Raw genomic sequence first — 17,228 nt, forward strand, 5'->3', positions numbered from 1 at the left:
TGCCACGGCTATCCCCCTCCTTCCCGTGAGGGCCGGCAGCCGTGGGCAAGCTACGGGAGGGAGCTGATGGGGGATGAACCTGGCCCTGCCAGCGGTGGTGAGGGAGTTTCTGTCAGAGCAGCCAGGAGGTCTGATCCACGCCGTAGTCACAAAATCCTCGCAACCAGGGCCAGGGAAGCGGCAGCAGCGCTCGCCCACAGCGAAGGGAAAGGAGCGGTGCGGTGGAAGACCTCCCTCCAGGCCGCACACCACGCCAACGTGAAAACACATCTGCTGGCTGACAAAAACTAAGGGGCAGCCATCAGCGAAAACGGCCTCCAGATCCAATTCATGTTAACACTAACCCTTTTTTTTGCATTATATTAACAGCATATCGATGCTATCAAGGGTATCCAGAAGCCTGCAATTCAGAATTCAACGCCTTATGTTCATCTACCAGACCTGTAAGCTATGACCACGGTACTAACAACATTCAGCTGGAGAGTCCCAGAAGACTAAGGAAATGAAGTGCTATACACTTAAAAATCCATCAAAATAGGAAAATCCAAATGCTTTTGTTCAGCTTTTTTCTTGTGACATAAATAATCAATAAACATTGTGACTCTAGTCCAGTACTTTTGATTTATTCCTTGGAGAAAGTATGGACTAATTACCTTGATATGTAACTCTTGGACCATACAGTAACGTGCAGTAAGAATACTTCAATCACACAATACCTGCAAAATCTGATTACATGTAGTAACAGGCAATCAGCACAATACAAAGTATTAAATGCAATGTGATACAGAAGCTTGCTCCCAAAACGGAACAATAAAGCTATTTGTACAGACAACCATCAGTAGAAGAGGTGACATAGGGTTACCTAAACAAAGGCAATCTCTAAACAAAAAAGACTGTGGCTGGCCCCTTACAGCTATCCAAATTGTCTGTGATTATAAGTATACCTCAAACTGGATTATACTAGTGCTCCTGCACAAAGAGTAAATCATCATAGAGATCATCCTTGTATTAACGCACACTGCTGAAAACCATCAGGGAAACATTTTACAAAATGTCAACAAGTAAGCCTGAAGTCACAGAGCTGATATTCTCAGTGGGAGCAAACGGAAAAATTCATACTCTCCAGCCTATTGGAATCTAAATATGTCTTGAACAGTGTACTGGATGGAAACAGGATCAAGAGGAGTTACACAGAGAGAGTGGTCTTCAAACGAAATGGGACATTACTTGTATTTTCCACCCAAGAATGAATGGAAGTTAAAATGAATAATAAGAATTGAGAATTAAAGAGCAAAAATGCATCTCAAGATGATAAGCTATGCAAATAACTATATACTGATGGCTAAACATTTTTCCATCAAAAGTACTTTTGCCATCAAACTCAGATTAATAAAAATGATACCTGTTCCCCAACTGGTTTCACAATGGAAAAGAAACCCTGGGGTTTTTTTCCCTAATTGGTTTGGTGACTTGAGAAATGTTTAATAGAAGACATGCATTTTCATTATTTCAGATTACTTGAATAAATTTGGTACAAAAATCCCAAGAGGACTTGTTATCTGTTTAAAAATGAAAAAGCTTTAGAGATCTCATCCCGCTCCCATTCAGTATCAGGTGTACCTCTTTATCTTCAGGAGGAATAAGAGTGTGCCATAGTCAGTTGTGATTTATTAACTTTTCTGGAAAGCTTTTCTGAATCTAATGTTCATTAGATGCATGACTTGAGAACCACAAGACCAAGGCAGCAGTAACCCATCATGACTCTGGCCTCCATAAACACAAAAGCATTAGTATTAATTAAACGCCTCCAGACCTTCCTTCCTGCTCTGACTGCGCTTGCTCTAGAGCTAATTGCTTCTCTCCTCCAGCACACGCTTATGGTGCCTGCCCTGCTGCATAGCAGCCAACTTCATGTTTTCTAAATGGGATGAACAGCCTGCAGACAGTAACTCTGATTGCTTCAGATATTTTCAGGGTGCCTTGTAAGACAGTTGAAATGTTTTATGCAGACTAAGTGATCTTAGTTTTTCTTCATCTGAATTTTTCATATTAGGAAATGAGCTGAATTATAAAACTCAAAATCTCCTTGGCCTTTCTAAAGCAACTGCAGCAATTAGAAAGATTAATAGAAAGGTCTTGATTGCAGCTGACATTACAATTGTGAAACATTAACATTTCCAGCTGGAGGGAAGGACTTAGTTAATATAAAGATTAAGAAGTACTAAAGAATCTAGGAGATACAAATGACAAATATGTTTATCAAAAAAACCAGCTCTGAACCGATGACACTGACTTGTGCTCTATTATTACTTGCTTCACAATCCCACGTAAGAGGATTACTGTCTATTTTGGCACTATGTATAACAACAGTATACAGCACATCACTAAGGGGTTGTACAGAGGCTGCCTCGTATCATCACACCCACACATATATTCCTCAAGTCAAATCTCCCACATCAGAAAACCACCAGCTGTCAGTTCCCTGAGCTGCACACCGTTTTGTTACTCAAGAAAATGAGGGTAAAAAAGCAAAAAATCAACAAGTCTTTCATTTTCAATTTAACAGGAGTGCAATACAGCCTAAATTAAGGGCAGAATTGTTGTATTATTTTTCAGTCTTCTGCATACAAAAATAACCATACTGCTCCTTGCACTCCATATCCTGATTCAGTAGAAAAGCAGCAGACAGCAGTCCCAGGAGCATCCAGGGACTCTCTGAGACAGTCACAAGGGTTATGCTACCATCTCTTCTAATGCTATGCTACTAATTCTTCTAATATTTCCAGACAGGCCATGCAAACCGGGATTAATCCAGCACTAGAAGAGTTGCTTGGCCCAGCAGTTGTACTTTGGAGAAATCCTAATGCTCAGACCACAAAATAACTGATCTGAGCATCTTATTACACTAGACAAGGGAAATTCACTACATTTCTAATACACTACACCATTTTTTTTCTGTCAGGCACAATTCAAACAAAAAGCAGATGGCACATAGTGTAGGATGCCTATCTGCTAATATAAACCTCATGGCTATCAAACTCTTCTACCATGACCATTCAGTAGTCCTCTCCCTGTCTGGGCCAGTTACATCTTCTCCTACAGGAAAGCTGTCAACCTTGACCCAACAGTTAGTAAAAGATTTCAGTATGCCAGCTTGGGCAAACAATGAGATGTCATTTCTCGCATACCCTGAAACCGTGACATATAATAAATCCCTTCTTTAGTCCTTGTAATACTCAAGATAGGTATAAATACACAGTACAGCTCTGAGAATTAAAACCTGGGGTTTTCTTGAAAGCATTGCACTGCATCAGACCCACAGTAAACTCTTCTTTTTGTAGGATTTAAATTTGGAGTGCAGGGATGCAGGGGACGATGAAGAGGGGAATAAGGACGAAGGGAAGTTAATTATAGATGTATCTGATCATAAACAGCTCACTTTTACCTTATCCAAATACTTAAAATATTACTACTTACCCAAAGGAGTAATAGCTGCTCTAACAACATCAGTGTAGGAACTCTTAAAATTGTATTAGTTCATATATTCCTCTATTTTTCTCTGGTAAATTGAATCTCTTACCCTTATTGTAGGCTGAGAAGGCACATATGTACCCAAGGCTTCTGATTCACCACGTTTAAAAGCTTTTTTCAATTCCTTTCCCATTAGCTGGCCTGGCAAATACCAGTCAACCAGTTTTACCTCATTTCTCATAGAAAGCTGATCTTCTTTCAATTATTACAAAGGCATGGGTGCAGTAGCCTTACCCACTCTTTATTTTGCCTTTCAAAGCAAAATGCCTCCCTACTTGCTCTGTCCTACTTGCTTCTGAGTGTCCGAAGCTAATGCAATTACCTATAAACTCAATAAGAACAATAAATGTCCACATCTAAGCAAAAATCAGTTACTAATAAATATCAAGTAAGGCAAGGAGCAAAAGCTAATGAGGAACAATCTTTTTTTTATACTTCTGCATAGGCTCAGTCACAGAGGTACTCCTAAATGCAGAGGGCACTCTTTTAGAAGTGCTCATCTTCCTTCTCCCAGAGCTTCTGGAGAAGTCATAGGAGTAAACATGGATATCATTGCCTACTTTGCTTCTGCAGCCAAAGCAATTCATACTGGCCAGCTATATCTTTGCCATTATAATCACCGTCCCATTAAAATATTCAGTCACTGAGGTCAATGAATATACAGAGCTTCCACATATCAGAAGAGTGCTATTGCTACTTAGGAACTATAATTTACAGTACAGCTCTTCCTTCAAGCATCAATTCAGTCCTCAGCTATGCTTTTGAAAAATTATTTACAATATGGCATTACATTACAGTGATGTAGCACTGAGTTCAGAGCCTTTTTACTCTCCTTGTGTAACAGGACTAATATTCCTCCAATAACACAATGCAGGTGTGGTAACAAACTAACACCTACCTTGTTTCAGACAACCCCAAAATCCCACTTCCTTCCCTCAGGCATGCTATTAGCAGAAGAAACATAGTTTTCTGAAATTCGTATTTTAGGGCAATTATATAACTTAGCAGATAAATGCCTGAATTTGTGTGCATCAGCACTACCATATTGCAGACTCAAAAGCTCATGTTTTATCTATATTCCCCGATGACTATAAAATTTCCCTAGGGATACCCTCACTATTTCTGTCACTAGACAGCTGTATTAAATCAAGTTGATACAAATCGCCCATCATGTTTACAGCAATTACAGACTCTAATATTATGTAGTGGTCTTCTGTGAATTTTTTACTTTTTGAAATGGGAGGGTTATTACTGAAGCTATTTGTACTCCAGAGGGTTACACACTATCAAACCTCTTTTTCACTCACTGGGATGAAGTAAAAAATGGAAACATAAATTCAGATTAAAAATCATGAAGTGGCAAACTATTTTGTTATTATTTTTTTTAAACTCCAGTTACTGAAATGGCAGGGATCGATGAATGGCGTGGAGAGCCATGTTGGGCAAAAGTGGGAAATGCAGGGCAAGGGGGAAGAAAAGCAGGGGCAGAAGCAAAGCTTCCCTGTTCTCTCCATCTCCAAAACGCCCTGGCCTTGCCAGGGGCTTTCCTGGACTCCACAGACACAGCAGCATCTTCAGCCCTTCCCATGGACTCCACCTGGAAGTGGCCCCAGCAGGTGCCCCCGGGCCCAGAGCCCCTTCTGGCTCTGCCCCCGCCACCTCAGACTGCACCAAAGAGGCACTGCCCGTCCCGCACCGCTGGCACTAAACTTCCCCTTCTCCTTCACCTTTCCCCATTTTTCTTCAGCTGAAAAATCCCACCTAACCAGCAACCTCAGGGTATTCTGCTCATGAATTTTACACGGTTTTGACCTCTGAGCCTATGAGCTGATTCCTTTGGGACCTTTGATGGAAAAGGCAGTGTTTTCAGTTGTCTTACACGTAGCAAAACCGACTGAGTCAACAGCTCAGCTGAATACAGCAATTTCTCTTTAAGTACAGGGAAAGCTTAACACACAGCAACATCAGATAGTATCTTACAGAGTATTTCCTTTAGATATTTTTAGACGCAAATGAGGCTTGCTTGACACATTCTGTTTGAGTAATTACAGGTTAGCAGCCACCACAGTATGCTCACAACTATTTCCCTATCTACTTTGGTTTATCTACAAAAACACATTACTTAAAATTACTTCTGGGGAGGTCAGGTATTCAGATTTTAATCTCACCAGGGACTGAAAAACAAAAGAGAAGCGAGAACCAAAGTGTGATTGAGAGCACTTGACTTAAGGAGCACACCGGCACCCTTGAGTGCCTACATGACACCTGAAGTCAACTGCTGTGAACAAATCTGTGACAAACACTGGAGTAAACTACAGCTTGAGTATGAAACAGCAAGTCAGAAGATATCAGAAGATACACTCAGCCTATATATGGATTATCTGAAATATTCTGACTCTAGAGGACAGCTTAATTAATCCAAAAGGGAAAGGATACGACCACGGGAGAATCCATCCAGGATCTACTTTTTACCATTTAGAAGAGGCTGATAGAAAACAGACAGATAAATATGTAAAGTAGTTGCTAATTCACAAAAGCTTACTAAATTCAAACAACTGAAGAGCTGGTAGCTGGTTTCAGAGCAGCGCTGGATTTTTAAGAAAATCAATGCTGAGACACTCTTGAGGCTTTCATTCTAATGCTGTAAGCACTAAAGGTAAGAGGCATAGAGGGTAACCATCAGATAGAGGTCCTACTCTGTATGGTGCAATGCAAAGAAAGTGTTAACATCAATACATGCAAGGAAATAAATGGGAGCACCCCAAAAATATCCCAGCAAGATAACGAAAAGAAAGCAAGCTGCTGAAAAGAAACCTGTATTGAAAATAGAGAAGAGAATCAAAAGAGGAACACCACAGGAGCATACAATTAGCGGACATGCAGTACTGCTTTGCACATACTTCACCTGATACGGTTGAGGTTTATTTTCTTTGAGTAATTTTCATATCCACGTGTTCAAATTGCAAGTGAAAACATACATGTTTTTTTCTGACTGCAGCTCCTCCAAACTCACCATAAAATGTAATTCATACCAGAGTACGATGTTCTTCACTGGTGTAATTTGCCTCTGCTGCCAAGTAAGCTGTTTACCTACATTGAGAATTACTGCTTTCAGATTAGACTATCGGATCTAATGGCAGCATAAAATAGCACTCAAGTTTCTGTGTTCACACTTCCCAATTTCTCAGGCAAGAACAAATTCTCTGTGGCAGAAGAGAAGGGAAGAGGGAAGACCCGGCTTCGTTACCTCTCCCATTAACGCCATTCAGTGTGTCTAAATTTCTGGCCTTGTGACAGCACAACAGATGCCCAAACTCCCAACTGTTCAGCAGCAAAGCAGGACACAGCCCATACTTCTTCGTGCTGACAATGTTGACTTATTCTTTCCATCACGGGAAATGTCCTATTTTTTTCTGGGCACTTGGAAGGAGTTGGGGTACAGATCCAGCTGACTCTAGTGAAATTAGCTAGCATGCACACTGCAGAGTTGTCTGCTGTCAGAACTTTGCTAGCTCCAGCCCATGTGACCAAATAGTCCAACTGAGCCCTGCTGAACGCACCACGGTGCTCGAATAAGAGCACGGACACCAAGACTCAGAAGGCCAACAGAGTTGTTTGCTCCTTGTGCAGAGCCATCACTTCTAGAGGTTCCCCAGGGGAAAACATTCCCCTCTTCTGACTGTGCCCTTCAGTGCCTTCAGATTACAGCCCTAATGACTCCCAGCATCCCATATAGCTGCTGAGGGGGGCTGCAGAGGCACCCTTGGACTTGGAGCTGAAATTTTAATGGCTCTGGCAACGATTCACAGGAAGGCAGGTGATCGGTTCGCCCTGCCCTCAGTCCATGTGGCACCATCCCATCCATCAGCAGTGCCAGACAGAGCTAACACTTACTTTGACTCCTACAGTCAACAGAGGCAACAACTGCCAGAGGGGATTAGTTGAAGTACCTGCCGTTTTTGCATGGTAACTTCTCAACTGTTTTCAAAAGAAATGGGAAAGGCATGTAAAAACAACAAAAAAAAAACTGAGTTCATGCTTCCTGAGTAACAAGGGTTTTAAAAGTGCGCTCAGGGTGAAAAAGACTTAAAATAGGACTAAAAAGAGAGCATGAGACTCAATAGTCTAAAATGATTGAGTTACTTCTCTGCTGTTTCAAAATCCATGGATGAAATCCATTCACCTACTTTAAAAATCAGAATTCTTAGATGCTGGCCTTCAGGATGAAACAGCAGGTCGAGCCTCATTTATATAATTGCCCGTGTTCCCTGCACAGCCAAGACAGAAACCTCTGTGTCTTTGAATGATGGTAGAGAGAAATCCGGTCTCCTCTCCTTTGACTGCATAAGCACTTTCACAGCTATTAAGTCCTCCCAGATGAGGCGGCCACTGAATGAAAGTTAAGGGAAAATGCATGAAACACAAAGCATCTCTAATCCACTTGCAACAGGAGTAGTTACGGTGACCCTTTACAAAACAGTCAGGATATCCAGCAGACAGCTAAAGTTTCCAGCCCCGGGGTAATCAGACACTAGATCCCAAGCCTTCAGTTCCTGGGAGAAGGTACAAACAAGCTGTTACTTAAAGGCCACTTTCACATCTAAGGTTCCAAGCTTCTCCAGGGACCGCAGCAGGTTCAGACACTTGTCTGCCCAAACCAGCCCTGCTGTAGAGCTTACCAGAGAAGAAAGGAGCTGCTCTCCAAGAAAACATGATTCCCAAGCTTGAGCAGGTGAAAAGGGCACTGTCGGCCTCAGAAACAAAATGCCAAACATTTTGACAAATGCTAAGCAAGGAAAACAACTGGGCCTGGGACTTCAGTGAGTTCTAGACCCCTGGATCCAACCCAGTTTTAATCCTTTAATATAAAAGGAAAGAGAGAATCAGGGGACTATGTGTATAAGTCTCTGCTTGCTCCAAAGAAGGGCAAAGCACATTTTGTCAGTTACTTCAAGCGATGCTTTGTCAATACAGCTGCTTGTGAACAACGACATAGCTCATGGCAAGGACAGAAGGGGAGAGATGCAGAAACCATCTCTAAGGGGCATGACACTGGCAGGGCAAGTGAAGGTATATCACTCATGACATTAAATCCCGCAGGCAGAAAACTTCAGAGGAAAGGCTGTCCCCACCTTTCACTGAACTCACTGTACGCACACACTGCTTACATAGACACAGAACTCCACCTTCTCTAAATGCCTAAGAAAATCATATCTAGGATTACCCTATGAAAAAAAAACCCGTATCAGTCCAGCTATGGAGCAGGAGACTAAAGCGGAGAAGAAAAAAATTTACCTTTCTCTTTCCTTAGCTATAGGAAAGGGCAATAAAACTGCACAGTGCTACTTCAAATAATTACTAGGAACCGTGCCTGCTGCCTGGTCAGCGTTTTAACAAAAAAGATGTTACAGAAATGCCAGAGAAGCACAATACTGAACCCTCTGAGTGCTAAATCATCCGTGCGGGGAAAACAGTATAATCCATATGGACAAACAGACCCGCAGTCACTTCACCTGCACCCCAAGATGCTCTCTGCACCCAGCAGAGAGCACAGCACGCTCAGCCTGCAGCTAGCTCTGCGTGGCTGAGTGTGCAAACAAAGCAAGCACGTGTTTGTACAAAAAAGACTGCCGACGGGCCAAGTCTTAGTGTTAGCCTATGCATAAACCAAGATGTGGCTTTCACTCAGACAAACTAAAATCCTGTATTTGAGGAATAAGCTCAGCACACTGCTCTTTTACAAGGGAAATACAGCAAGCAATAAAAAATGCTGGTGAACATGCCCTTTTGCTTCAATTTTTGATTCATGAAGTCCTGCTTCCTCACAGGCAAGGGACTATGTCTGCAGGGTTTACCAACTACAGGGATCAATGCTGAGAAAACCCTGTAGCAAACTAGCCTTTTCGGGTATCGGGTAGCAGGAAGCACTTTCAATGTAAACCACAAGTGGTCATAAGGCTGAATGATGACACTAAAATGAAATGCTGGTCAGCCAATTCACGGCTTCCAGATGGTCCCTCCTGTTCAGCTAGAAAGTTGATCCTGCCTTGGAAAACCTCAGTGATCTTGCAGCATCCATACAGAGGACCTGATGCCCTCGGCAGGCTCCAGCTCCTGTCCCCAAGTGGCATGCATAACCCCAGAAGCGGCCAGACCAAAACGAATCAATCAAAGCAGCACAAAAATCCGGTGCTTCCCATGCCAACATCCAGGCAACGGCATGTTATGGAGGCCCAGCTTGTTCAGCAGCTGGACTCTGCCCCGGGACCCAGCAGGCAGAGGTGGTGGGTTTCTGGTGGAGTACATGAAGCTACTCCTCCTGCCCTCTCCTTCCAGGTGGGACGTGGATATAGGGGTAGATTTGACCAGAAATACAATAAATACAATTGACATACATACATGTATAGAAGCTTTGGGGAAGTCTGTAAAAGACATGAGGGGTACCCAGAGCATCCAGCTGTAAAACGCTGGTAAGAAGGGGATTCCCAAGCAGAATATAGTCACAGTGAAATGGAACAGCAACCCACAAATGATCCTCATGAAAACAAAGCCAGAGTCCAAAATATTTTTGAAACTAGTTTAAATATTTATTCTTTTTCCAGGTTAGGAAAGGATTTTACTCCCTGGCTGTCAAGCCATTATCTGTACCAACTCCATTTACACAGGTTTATCCAAATTTTTACCTTATATCTCATAAAAGCTTTATCCTTGCATTTTGTAATTATGGTTTGTTCCCAAAACTATGGAGAGTCTGCATGAAATTAAACTGACTTAGATCCTTTTCTCATATCATATCCTAACCAGCCTATAGCATTCGGGAAACTGAAATAAAACATCCTTAGCACAATGACTAATTCACCCACTAGTCATTTTTGGGGGTACTGGTGAAAGCCATTCCTGAATGCTAAAATATTTTCTTTATTGCAATATTTCTGTAAAACCTAATATTGCCTTTCTATGCATGAATTTTCAAAGTAAATTCCTTTTTTATTACAATACCCACTTGCAAAAGAAGCAAGATATTTTAAAATTATTCAGGCACTGTAATGCCACTAATAAAACTTCCCTTTCCAAAAGCCACAGTTAATTTTAAGGAACTGCTATTAAAATTCATGATACAATCACAAGGTAAACTCACATTCAAAACAACCTATTGAATCCCTACAAAGAGCCCACAGTGTGCAGAAAAAACAGAGTGTTTTAAGTGCTAGAACTTGACAAGTAGCAGAAACACCATCAAGAGTACAAAACAAGACTTGTGAAGTCCAGTTTGACTTCAAGACAAATTGCAATTCAATTAATTAATTAAAAGCAGAACCTGCACACATCGGGCAGCTGATGACAGCCATGCTATGGTACAGCTGAGCACAGAAGGGAAAGACTTTTGGAGAGGACAAAGACAACTTAGTGATTGCCTGGTTTTTACAGAAAGTATGTAACTTCCATTTTGGATTATCTGTGATTAAGGGAGCCAGTTCTTATATTTCCTAGGGTCCTGTTACAACCACAACTTGTTTCCAAGCCTGACGTCATACATTTTCTCACAGTTAGCATCAGGGCATCAAAGTACCACCAGGTTCAAGGGGCAGGAGGACCTGGAGGTGGCACTGCCTTCACAAGGAAGAAACATCCCGCAGAAGAGTGAGCTCGCACGTTGCTATGCAGGCAGCCCAAATACACAACCCTGCTTGGCACCTTTGTCCTACTAAAAATGAGATACCACCTTGTAAACTGGCACCACGCCACCTTGACAGATGGACTTAAGTGTAGGCAGCCAAGAGACTATGTATAAGCATCAAATATGTTTTTTGAGAGCAGGACTTCCAGCCAGGAATGTTAAAACAGCTGTCCACATTGAGCTTGCATGCCTACAGTTAAGAGGATATGCTATCGCCACTCGAGCCCTGAGCTGGATTAACTTGGAAAATAAATAAAATAGCTTCCACAGCCACATAAGGTGAGTTTTTGCAGAATCAGGATTAGTGATACTCGGGGGGGGCTTTACTGACCTAATATTAGTGGGCACACTCGCGGGGTTGAAGAGCTCCTCAGTTCTGCAGCTCGGTGGAACTTTATCATGTGCATGCTTGTAAACAAATGTTTCTCATCTGAACACTTTTATATTATGTTACCTATCTTTGGAAGAAAAACATAGAATGCAATACCAGCATGATTACGAACAAACACGTTAGTGGTGACCTTCCACTTTGTGTTAATACTTTCTTTTTAAATTAACTGTCCTCATGTATCTGTGTGACTGGGATCTGTTTCACCAGGCTTTCTCCTCTTTTGAAAACTTCAACTCCCATGGCCAGCTCCAAGACTTTTTCTTAGCTCATGCCTACATGCATACATACATTTTACATTTTGACGTCATTTGCATAGCTTGCCCCAGTAATAAAGTCATACTGCCTTGAGAAACAGGCATTGCATAAGGCAAGATGTGTGGTGGCTGGCCTGCAGAGCCATGCCCTGGCCACTTCTATTCCATCCCCATGCCCAGCTGGGCTGCCCGCTGCCCACAAATCCCTCTCCTTCTCAAGGACATGAAACATTCCAAACCACTGAGAAGCTCCGAAAGAACATGTTTGCTCACATCAATGTACCAAACAATGCTCTTTTTCTTTTCTTCCACGGAACTCAGCTTTTAATCCTGCCTGTCAAAAAGTCATTGGCCTAAGTCTAAAGCGAAGTAAATATTCAAACCTGAACAAGTTAAAAGTTTCCTCAGAATTTCACACTGTTTAAAAAAGATAATACCAAGATTTCCAATGGCAAGCAACATTCCTTTCAGTCCCAAGAAACTTAAAGACTGAAAGGTACATTTTACTCGATGTTTAAACATGCTTTGTGTTCATTTTAATTCTTCTCCCTGTGGACACAATCAGATTGCAGGCATAAATTTTTCATGTACACTGTAGCTGGGTACCTCATCTTTACTCTTCCAAATCACTACATATGAACTTCAACTGTACGAGGGTACCCCCAGTATAGATCAAAGCTGCCTTCAGCACCTGGCATGTACGGGGTCACACAGAGTCTTCCAACGGCTGCTGGTGTCTTTCACCTTTGTTAACTTTAAGGCTGATCTTTGATGCAATTAAAAGTTACCTGAGTCACTTTATTACAATTTCCTGTGCTAGAAGCATTTCAGTGGCAGGCATCGTTTCTCCCGCACAGTGAGGATTTCCGACCACTGACCTTGCTTCCCCTTTTGGTGAAGACTTCTTCCTCCTCTCACATCGTTCATCTCTTTTACCCTTCATTCCTCACCTACATACTTTCCATTTCATTTTTTCCCATGTTTTTGAGGACTGTATGAAATCATCTATTTGCGAAAGTTTCAGCTCCCCTCTCTGCTGCTCCGAACTACAATTACTAACCTCAGCAACAAGATGCTTTGCTTTTTCATACTGCCAATAAAGTTGATTCTAGGTTAATCTAAATTTCCATACCACTTAACATTTCTCAGAGAGGAGGAAGAGAGGGAAAACACTTTGTCAAATATTTCACCCAACAGATTAGCAATGCTGTGAAAAGAATAGAAAAAAGACAGATAATACCTGTCCCTCCTTCCGAAAACCAACAGTCCCTCAGGCTTTCTCAAGACACCGCACATAGACTATACATGGCTTTAAAATGGTTCAGGGAACAGTCAAATTGCTGAAGAACAGGTCAAAAGGAATAAAAATACTGATCCGTATCACTACTTTTGCTTAATAAACTAATTACACACACACACACACACATACACACCCCCCCCGAGTGTATCCCTTTCATGCATGGCTATTTTACATGGAATGATTATCTCCACAGCTATCGTAAAGCTGAAGTAAATTGAACTGCAAATGGTAACGCTGAGCATCCAAAACCTCTTGGCAGCTCTTTCAGCCCCGTAAGTGCCTCTCCTTATTTGAAAAGAATTTTAAGGAGTACGTAAGGTTCATTTCTTACAGAATCATGTAAGATACTAGTGCAAAGTCAGAGGACAGTCAATCCTCTTATGCATTACATAAACTATCAAAAATGTATGGTGTTCAGTACCATGTTCAAACTCCAAAAAAGTTTAGTAACCAGTTAGTTACCTGAGAAACCCCTTTCTCCCATCATAAGAACGACTATCAGGAAGTCCTGTCTGTACCTGCCGAAACTGCCAGATCGGACTCTCATTTTGTTGCATCCCTTGAGCTACTGCAACCAAGCTCTTAACCCTGAAGGTTTTACTTGCTGTTTCATCAACCGTTTTTTATCTGAGTTGCCAGATTCTTTATCAATGCCAGCCAAAATTCATTGCTAGTTAAATGAATGCTGGAAAAGTAAAACAAAGCATGCCAAAACCTCTCAAAGTGCTTATAAAACATTAATATTACAGATAGAGACTCTAGGCTAAAGGCATGCTGACCAAAATTTAGAAATACCTTGCTTCTGTATCAGTAAAAAGAAACTCGAAGGGGCACGGCAAACTTAAATGTTGCTTTCTGAAAAAGTCACCAGCTAAGGCCAAGTGCCGAAAAGCATTAGAGAAGCCGACCTTCTGTGCCGTCCCGTTCCCCGTGCAGGAGGGTGCGAGTACAGCCACTTTTACACATGCTACCTCAGCTTCTCCAGTTACTGCTGTTCACCACTCCACAAAACATTTTGAAATAGGAAAGTGTGGCAATTTTCCTGCAAAAGTTCACTTCAGAAGGAAAGCTTAGCACAAATGTTTTTCGGAAGGACCAGGGCAGAAGTACCTGTAACTGGTCCCTCAGAGAGATCTGGGGTTCAGCCTTCAAAGCACCCTGGTACTTTGATGCCTTACCTAGGTAAAGCGAGGCGTTTTCTTTCTTGACATTGTCATCTAGGTAGGTTGGTCCCAAGGTATAGATGGGTGTCGAGCCCATGCCAATGAGGATTTGGGCACAAATGAATAAAGCTACGTACAGGGAGTGGTCGTTTCCGCCGGAGTCCTTGACACAGGCCGGCGAGTCCCACTGCTCTTTGGCGGTGCCATTGCCAGTCACGCACAAGCCCTCGTTACTGACGGAGGAGTTCAATTCCTGGATCTGGTACGGCGGCGAGATGAAATGAGGTAAGGAGAAGAGCGCAGCCCCTAGAGCGATGAAAAAGCCCCCTACGGCCAGCCAGAGCGGCCTCCGTCCACGCCCCCCGAAGTAGCTGATGAAGACCACCACCACCAGGCTCCCGATGTCGAAGCAGCTGACCAGCAGCCCCGACTCGGAGCTCTTGAGGCTGTATCTCCGCTCGATGGTGGTGATGACGCTGCTCAGGTACCCGGAGACCATGAGGGACTGGATGAAGGTCAGGAAGCACATGCACACCAAGAAGAAGCGCGAGTCCGCCAGCACGGCCCGCAGGCACGCTCTGCCCGGGGGGCCCGCCAGCAGCAGCGGCGGCGGCGGCGGGGGGCCCGGGGACACCCCTCGGCCGGGCGCCGCCGCCGCCTGGCCGCGCTCCGTCCCCCGGGGCAAGGTCCCGCTGCCGCCGCCGCCGCCGCCGCCGCCGCCGCCGGGGGGCCGGCCAGCCCCGCCGGCGGCGGCGCCCCCGCCCCGGTCGTCCTCGGGAGCCGCTCCCGCGGCGGGGCTCGGCGGGGCGCCGCCGCCGCCGCCGCCGCCCCCCCCGGCCGCCAGGGGGGAGCCGAGCGCGGCCCCGCGGCCCCGCGGCGCCGCCCCGCCGAGCGCCGGCAGGCTGCGGCACCGCGGCGCCTCCGCCCGGCCCCCCGCCGCCGCCGGCCGCTCCGCCCCGGGGCGCCGCGGCGCCGGGGTCCCCGCCGAGGCCATGCTGGGTCCGGCCGCGGCCTCAGAGGAGCCCGGCCGGCTCCATCGCCGCCGTGCGTCGAGCGCGCTGAGGGGCCCGGCGGGAGCGCAGCATCGCGGGGAGGGGAGGAGGGAGGGGAGGGGGGTGGCCCTAGCCGCGGCCGCCGGCCGCCCCGCCGCACGTGTCAGCCAGAGTCCTTTGTGGCTCCATCCTCCCTCCGTCTCGCTCGAGGGGCCGCCCGCCCGCCGGGGCGCCCCCGCTGCCGGCGGCTCCTGCTCCCCGCCGCCGCATGCCCGCGGCGCCGCGCTCAGCAGCCGCCCGCCGGGGTCCCGCGGCCAGCCCGCCCGCCGCGGGGGAGCGCCGCCCGCCGCCGCCGCCGCCGCTCCGCCGCCCGCATCCTCCTCGCTCCGCGCCGCCGACGCCGGTGACAGAGCTCCGGGGGGGGTGCTGCCGATCTGCGGGGCGGAGAGCAAGCGCGGGAGGTCAGCGGCGCCGAGCCCCAGCGTGTCGTCGTCCCCCCCCCCCCCTCCCCGCCGCCCCGGCCTCTGCCCGCCCGACCCCGGGGTCTGCCTTGAGCTCGGGGGAGCGCCCGCCGCCCCCACGGGAGGCGGGGGGTCGCGGGAGCGCCCCGGGGGCCGCGACCTTGGGGACAGCACATGGATTTACGTAAGAGCAGGGGCGGACATACACGTCCGCGGGCCTCGGCCGGAGCGCGACCCTTTTATTTGGCGCCGGATGCGACAGCCAAAGGTCGCCGTGCCAAGCCTTTTATTTTCCAGCCTAAAAATAAACACGCTGAAATACATACTCCGCTACAACTCGGCGGCCCGGGGAGCGGCGGCGGGCGGCGGAGAGGGGAACAAAGCCGATGCCGGGGCAGCGGCGTCGGGCACCCCGGGAGCCGGCACCCCGGCGCCGACCTCGCCGCCCCAGCTCGCCCGGGCGCCCCCCGTGCCCGCGGAGACGCGGGACCGCCGAGCAGCGAGCGGTGCCCGGCCCAGCCCTGCCTACCCCGGCAGCGAAACACGCGTTTTGCCTCCTTTGTCCGCTTTTGTCTCCCCGCCGCCGCCGCCGCCTGCTCGGTGCGGCGGCGCGGAGGGGCGGGGGGAAGTAGCGGCAGCCCGGGCAACGGCGGCCCAGCGGCGGCTCTCCCCCCGCCCCCGGAGGGTGGGCAGCGGGCAGGGCGGGGGGAGAGCCGGCGGGGCGCAGCGGGCGCCCTCCTCCCGGCCGCCGCGGAGAAGAAAGGCGGGGTGGGTGCTACTCACCGTGCCTGCGGCGCGGGGGGGGGGGCGGCCGGCGGCCGAGCCGGGGAGCCAGCCGGGCCCTGCGCCCCCGCCCCGCCTGTCACCCAACGCCCGGTCGCCCTCGGCCGCCTCCGCCTCCCCGGGCGGCGCGGCCGAGCGCAGGCGCGCCCGCCGCCGCCGCCCGCCGCCGCCTGCGGGCCGGGCGATGCCGCCTGGCGCTCGCGTCCCCTCCGACCTCCCCGAGCCGGGAGCGGGTCCCGGGCCCCCGCGCCCTGCAGCGGCAGGGCTGAGCGGCAGCCCGCCATGAACCGCGTTACGTCCCCTGGCGAGAGTTTACGGAGCCCCCGCGGGAGAGGGAGCCCGGCGGCGGGGCAGGCTTTGCCAGGGGCTGGCCGGTGCCTTCGCTCTCCTCCGGAGCTGCCGGGTGCTGCAGCTTCCCGGCCGTCGCCGAGAAAGCCAGCGGAGCGACGGGCGGGCGCGCTTGCAGCCCCAGGCGGCGTTTCGGGTGCTCCGTGGGGTTGCATCGCCTTGTGTAAAAGGTCATGAAATACTCGGAAGACGAGACCTCAACTGCTGAAAAGGGAGAAGAAAGAACAAAGGGGTTTGTTGGGTTTTGGTTTGGAGGTTTTTGGGGGGAGGGAATAGAAAGCCAGGCCACCTGATGATCCATTTTGTCCAGGGACTTGTCTACAAAGT

The 17,228-nt window shown here is 47.4% G+C and overlaps 1 protein-coding gene across 1 annotated transcript in view; it reads right to left on the reverse strand.

The window, feature by feature from the left end:
- The window catches only part of SLCO5A1 (solute carrier organic anion transporter family member 5A1), an 82,422-nt gene extending 65,587 nt beyond the window's left edge, over positions 1-16,835 (reverse strand). The window contains exons 1-2 of the mRNA XM_075023435.1: positions 16,554-16,835; positions 14,333-15,743 (exon numbers count right to left, since the gene is read on the reverse strand). Of these exons, the coding sequence (XP_074879536.1) occupies positions 14,333-15,311 (979 nt within the window). The 5' untranslated portion in view covers positions 15,312-15,743; positions 16,554-16,835. The remainder of the gene's footprint in view (positions 1-14,332; positions 15,744-16,553) is intronic.
- Positions 16,836-17,228: the final 393 nt, after the last annotated feature.

Source organism: Buteo buteo, chromosome 3 (assembly GCF_964188355.1).
Source record: "Buteo buteo chromosome 3, bButBut1.hap1.1, whole genome shotgun sequence".
NCBI classification, from domain to species: Eukaryota; Metazoa; Chordata; class Aves; order Accipitriformes; family Accipitridae; genus Buteo; species Buteo buteo.